General features: G+C 41.4%; 1 protein-coding gene across 4 annotated transcripts in view; it reads left to right on the plus strand.

The window, feature by feature from the left end:
• The window catches only part of C13H11orf54 (chromosome 13 C11orf54 homolog), a 29,487-nt gene that overhangs the window by 1,159 nt on the left and 21,551 nt on the right, over positions 1-6,777 (plus strand). For all 4 annotated transcript variants that reach the window (XM_023209194.3, XM_023209195.3, XM_023209193.2 and 1 more), the window contains exon 2: positions 4,880-5,043. In XM_023209194.3, the coding sequence (XP_023064962.2) occupies positions 4,989-5,043 (55 nt within the window). In that variant the 5' untranslated portion in view covers positions 4,880-4,988. The remainder of the gene's footprint in view (positions 1-4,879; positions 5,044-6,777) is intronic.

A 6,777-nucleotide genomic window follows, 5' to 3' on the forward strand; every position in this document is an offset into this window, starting at 1 on the left:
GATTGGACAATTTCGGGGATAAAAAGTCTGACACTGCATTTGATACACAGGGACTGGGCAATGACTAAGCTCCAGGACTGGTATGGCATGTCCCTCACTGCCATATTCAGCAGCAAGCCTAGCTGTGTAATTTGTGAGGCTCAATGCAAAATGCAAATGCAGCGTCCCTTGTTCAAAAAGAAGGGGAAAAGTGGTATTAAAAGGAAGGAACAATTAACTCCTAATGCAGAATCACTGAAATTTCACATTTCATTTTGTATTTTTTCTTTTTTTTTTTTTAAGAGACGGAGTCTTGCTCTGTTGCCCAGGCTGGAGTGCAGTGGCCCGATCTCAGCTCACTGCAGCCCCCACCTCCCAGGCTCAAGAGATCCACCCACCTCAGCTTCCCAAGTGGCTGGGACTACAGGCGCCCGCCACCACACCGGGCTAATTTTTGTACTTTTAGTAGAGACCAGGTTTCACCATGTTGGCCAGGCAGGTCTCGAACTCCTGACCTCAAGTGATCCACCTGCCTCGGCCTCCCAAAGTGCTGGGAGTACAGGCGTGAACCAACGCGCCGGGCCACATTTCGTATTCCTTTGTTTGTTTTATAGAGACGGTCTTGCTCTGTCACCCAGGCTGGAGTGCATTTGAAGCAAGGTATTTCTCAGACCGCTTCGCGGTTCTTGGGGCTGCAGTGCCTCCCTTACTCTGCCGGCAGCTCTCAACTCCTCGCAGGAGGGGGCGCGCGAGTGAATGAGGCGGGAACTGGAGTGCTGGAAGCCACGAACTCCACTCACTCAGGCCTGCTGCGCCCCACCATTTATGGGAGGGTGCCTGGGGGTGAGCTGATGCTGGAGCCCGAGCGAGTGGTGGCCGGCAGGAGCGAACTCCATGCAGGCCGTGCGGCTGTGTCTGGCAGATGCCCGTGACTCCTGAAGACTCACAACCTGTCTCACAATCTGTCATGGTTGTGAAAAGTTGAGAGAATGTCTGCACAGTGTCTAACGGTGTCTGGTACACAGTGTGCGCTCAAATGGTAACCAGTTTAGTTGCGATAGTTGGTCTCCCCCTTCAGGTGTTGACCTCTGCAGCTGCATTTCCTTTTTAGACCCTATTTCTGGGCCATCGCCTCCCACCAATTAGGCAGGAAAATATTGTTTGCCTCTATCTGGCCCAAGGCTGTGTTCCTGGAGTTTATGTGAGAACCTAACCCCTTTCTCAGCTCCAACTGTAATCCTCTCCCCACCTCCAACACACACATACACATGCTCCCTACCACACTGCCTGCAGTGCCATCACCCTGCCTGAAGTTCATCTCATTTTAGGATTGGACGGGCCTTCATAATTTAAATTTTATTATGAAAAAGTGATAGGCTAAGGAACTCATTTAATTTTTTGTCTAAATGTCAAATATAGAGTAGAAAGCACAAATATATATTATAGAAATACTTGAGAGTCCTATATGCACTGTTATCCACAACCATTTAAACACTTATCCTCAAATCCCTAATAAGGACCCCTAATAATACATTTCTAAACCAGTTATTCAAGCTACATCCTCCCAGGATTGGACTTTGTTTCTACTTTGGTAGGGACATAAATAAACAGAAACAACTGACCTAACTTTTTACTAAAGTAAAGAGATAATAAAGGGAATAAAATTAAGATTACATTTGGATTTTAACTTGTGTTCTTATTCCTGCTGTCAGCAAAAATATCTAAAGTGCTTTTATTATCATTATAAATGAATATACTATTCATTGTGCAGATTTTGACATGTTCATAAATAAGTACCCAATGTTTGCTTGATAAAGAATGTGATAAAATGTTAACATTTGGGAAATCTGGGTGAAGAATATACAGGAATTATTTGTATGTAATATCTGTTAATCTGAAATTATTTAAAAGAAAAAGTTAAACTGTCTCATTCCTGAACAATTAAAAATTATTCAACCCAAAACTGAAGGGGGCCTGCCCCTCCACTCGTGTGGGTATTTCTCGTCAGGTGGGACAAGAGACTGAGAAAAGAAATAAGACACAGAGACAAAGTATACAGAAAGAACAGTGGGCCCAGGGGACCGGCACCGGCACTGGTCTCCGAGTTCCCTCAGTATTTATTGATTACTATTTTCACTGTCTCGGTAAGGGGAGTGTGACAGGACAACAGGGTGATGGTGGGGAGGTCAGCAGGAAAACGTGAGTAAAGGAATCTGCGTCATAAATAAGTTCAAGGGAAGGTACTGTGCCTGGACGTGTACATAGGCTAGATTTATGTTTCTCTTTACCCAGACATCTTAAGTGTAGCAAAGAGTAACAGAGCAGTATTACTGCCAGCATATCTCCCCTCCAGCCACAGCATGGTTTTCTCCTGTATCAGAATAGAATGTAATAGTCGGCTTTACACGGAGACATTCCGTTCCCAGGAATATGTGGAAAACAGAGGCCTTCCTCTTATCTCAACGGCAAAGAGGCCTTCCTCTTTTACTAATCCTCCTCAGCACAGACCCTTTATGGGTGTAGGGCTGGGGGACGGTTAGGTCTTTCCCTTCCCATGAGGCCATATCTCAGGCTGTCTCAGTGGGGGGAAACCTTGGACAATACCCAGGCTTTCTCGGGTAGAGGTCCCTGCAGCTTTCCGTGGTGCATCATGTACCTGGTTAACAGAGAATGGAGAATGGCGATGACTTACCAGGCTTACTGTCTGGAAATATATTGTTAACAAGGCACATCCTGCACAGCCCTAAATCCCTTAAACCTTGATGCAATACAGCACATGTTTCTGTGATCACAGGGTTGGGGCTAAAGTTACAGATTAACAGCATCTCAAATCAGAACAGTTTTTCTTTGTACAGATCAAAATGGAGTTTCTTTTGTCTCCCTGTTCCGCATAGACACAGTAACAGTCTGATCTCTCTTTTCCTCACACAAAACTATGTTTAAAATAATTTAAGTATGATTATGTAAGATTTGGGGGCTGGGCGTGGTGGTTCACACCTGTAATCCTAGCACTTTCGGAGTCGGAGGCAAGTGGATTGCTTGAGCTCAGGAGTTTGAGACCAGCCTGGGCAACATGGTGAAACCCTGTCTCTACTAAAATACAAAAAATTAGCCAGGCGTGATGGCACACGCCTGTAACCCCAGCCACTAGGGAGGCTGAGACAGGAGAATTGCTTGAACCTGGGAGGCAGAGGTTGCAGTGAGCCAAGATGATGCCATAGTGCACTCCAGCCTGGGTGACAGAGCGAGACTATGTCTCAAAAAAAAAAAAAAAAAGATTTGGGATGCTTTATAAACAGTTATATATATTTGGGAGATTAGATTACATATATTAAATCAAGAACAATAAAAGCTGGTATTTGATAAAGTACTGAAGTAAATGTAACATCCTAAATGTATGCAATAGAATGGTTAGAGAGGATATGTTGTTGAAAAGTGTCAGAACTAGAAACCCAGTTTCTAAACAACCTACGAATCTTTGGAAAATTAGAAAAAAAAATTTAGAAGAATATTTCAGATGACTGAGGATCACCTTTCCACTTGCTAAACAGGCATGTTAAGGGCAGAGGCCACTCAGATTAATGAAGTGTTCTATTAACAATTTTAATGAGAACTCCTGCAGTACTCTTAGAAACACCCTTAAGAGTCTTGTCTGTGTTCCCTGTTGTGATTGGCCTGGAGTAGGACACATGACTACCTCATATTACTTGTATTTTTCCCTGCCTTCATTTTATCTCCCTCTGGTTGCACACCTCATCACTGAACACTTAAGGTAAGATACTGATCTCTGTGTATGTGTACTTATTTGTTACAAAATATACTTGGCATATATTTTATTTTTTAGTTGCAATGATAGAAAAGCATATATTTGCCGGGCGCGGTGGCTCAAGCCTGTAATCCCAGCACTTTGGGAGGCCGAGACGGGTGGATCACAAGGTCAGGAGATCGGGATCATCCTGGCTAACACGGTGAAACCCCGTCTCTACTAAAAATACAAAAAACCAGCCGGGTGAATTGGCGGGCGCCTGTAGTCCCAGCTACTGGGGAGGCTGAGGCAGGAGAATGGCGTAAACTCGGGAGGCGGAGCTTGCAGTGAGCTGAGATCCGGCCACTGCACTCCAGCCCAGGCAAAAGAGCGAGACCCTGCCTCACAAAAAAAAAAAAAAAAAAAAAGAAAAGCATATATTTAAATATCAAATTATAATTGGGTAGATTATCAGAATTGAACATTAAATCTATTTACCAAGAAAGTATATTTATTTGTAAATGAAAATAAAAATTTGAATTTCAAAGGCTAATCATTCCATAAAAGTTTCCATTTGTATTTGTAATTTAAATTTTATTTTGAAAAAATGATAGTCTAAGGAGCTCATTTAATTTTTGGCCTAAATGTGAAATATAGAATAGAAAACACATATCTATTATAGAAATACTTGAGATGCTATATGTACTGTACAAATCCTATATATACTGTTATCTACAACCATTTAAACACTTACCCATAAACTCCTAATAAGTACCTTTTGCTTCAAGACCTATATTCCTTAGACCAACCATTAGAAAATTGGATGTTCACTCCAGCTATATGATTTTTTTTAAAAAAAATGAATTGACCGGGAGCAGTAACTCACACTTGTAATCCCAGCATTTTGGGAGGCAGAGGTGGGAGGATCACTTGAGGCCAGGAATTCAAGATCAGCCTAGGCAACACAGCAAGATCGTGTTTCTATTAAAAAATTAGTTTTAAATTTTAAATTAAAATAAAATAAAGTATAAGTGTTAAAAGGTCACTTGTCTGTTTCTCGCTTGGAATATTAAATGCTAGAAGCTGTGTTTGCCTTTTTGTGAAGATAGAAACCTAAATGCCCTTTTGTTCTGTTTGTATGTTTGAATGCTAAAGGTTCATTTCCAGAACAGAAGCAGTTCATACTTGGTGCACTGTGGACTCTTGTGATAATTAACCAAGAGTAACTCTATTTGTCCAACCTCACACCTAAAGAAGAAAGAAAATGGCTTGTGCTGAGTTTTCTTTTCATGTACCAAGTCTAGAAGAGCTTGCTGGAGGTAAAAACAATATTAACTTTGGGTTTTTAAAAATTATCCCAAGAGAAAATTCTTTTAAAAAGATTCTAAGATCTATCTATATCTTACTACTTACCTATATCTATATCTTACTTATCAAAATAATATTTTTGGTATGGAATTCATTTTCCATTTCAGTTTCTGTTCTGTCCCATTTTTATTGAGAAAGTCCAAAATTCTGTCCCTCCAAAAAAACCGAAATTATAATTTGTAAATTCTTTTTTCTTTCACTTATAGATTATTGATGACACCAACTTTACAAGATGTAAATGATTAGTGATCCAAGACTTAAGCATGTGTGATGCCCAAAGAGTTGCACAATTTTGCTTTAACTTTTTTCACTTACATTATTCTTTAAATGTATATTCTACTGTTGTATGTTAATCATATTCCCAATATAATTCCCCCACACCACTGATAATGACAGACTGCCAATGAACTTGCTTTGATTTCTCTCTGTGTTTATTTTGATATATTTCGCCTTGTTCAAACAAGTATTTAAGGCAGTTTCCCAAGATAAATTAGGAGGGAAGATAGGCAAAAAAAGGAAAACAAAAATGGGCACACAAAATGAAGCCAGGAATAGTTCTTATCCAAAACTGTAAAGTCTGTCAGAATACCAGCCTTTATTTGACAACCTCTAGGTTCTGTTCTGATGGTAACTATAGAACTTTCCCTTGTTTCTCAAAATGTGTTGTTCTGGTAGTTCATTTGTCATCTTGATAAGGTCAAAGTCAAGAAATATACTCATTTTGCTTTGTTGTAACTTTCCTCTTATAATCTTCTCCCCACCCCCCCACCCCCGAAATGAATGGTAGCTAGTAAACAATCTGTATTGTTTGGCCTGTATTTCTTTTTCATCAGTCTGTCTTCCCTGGTATGACAGGGTAGCTAGGAATTTTTTCTTTTTCTTTTCTCTTTTTGTAAACGTAGGATCTTGCTCTATTGCCCAGGATGCTCTTGAACTCCTGACCTCACTTGATCCTCCTGCCTCGGCCACCCAGAGTGTTGGGATTACAGGCATGAGCCACCATGCTTGGCCAGATTTTTTCTTTTATTGCTTTTCTAGAACCAGTTTTCACTTTTGTGTTTGTTTCTCTTTTCCTTCTATATGTGCAGGATATATTCAGTAAAAATAGAAATTTTATGGCCTGGTACAGTGGCTCATGCCTGTAATCTCAACACTTTAGGAGGCCAAGGTAGACAGATCACTTGAGGTCAGGAGTTCAAGACCAGCCTGGCCAACATGGCAAAACTCCATCCCTACTAAAAATACAAAAAGTAGCTGGGCGTGATGGTGTGTGCCAGTAATTCCAGTTATTCGGGTGTCTGAGCCACAAAAATCACTTGAACCCGGGAGGCAGAAGTTACATTGAGCCAAGATCGCACCACTGCACTTCAGCCAAGGCGACAAGGGGAGACTCAGTCTAAAAAAAAAAAAAAAAGAAAGAAATTGACCAGGTACAGTGGCTCATGCCTGTAATCTCAGCACTTTAGAAGGCCGAGGCAGGTGGATCATGAGGTCAGGAGTTCAAGACCAGCCTGGCCAACATGGTGACACCCCGTCTCTACTAAAAATACAAAAAATACCTGGGTGTGGTGGTGGGTGCCTATAACCCCAGCTACTCGGGAGGCTGAGGCAGGAGAATGGCGTGAACCTGGGAGGTGGAGGTTGCAGTAAGCCAAGATCGTACCATTACACTCCAGCCTGGGCAA

The sequence above is a fragment of the Piliocolobus tephrosceles genome, chromosome 13, assembly GCF_002776525.5.
Source record: "Piliocolobus tephrosceles isolate RC106 chromosome 13, ASM277652v3, whole genome shotgun sequence".
NCBI lineage: Eukaryota > Metazoa > Chordata > Mammalia > Primates > Cercopithecidae > Piliocolobus > Piliocolobus tephrosceles.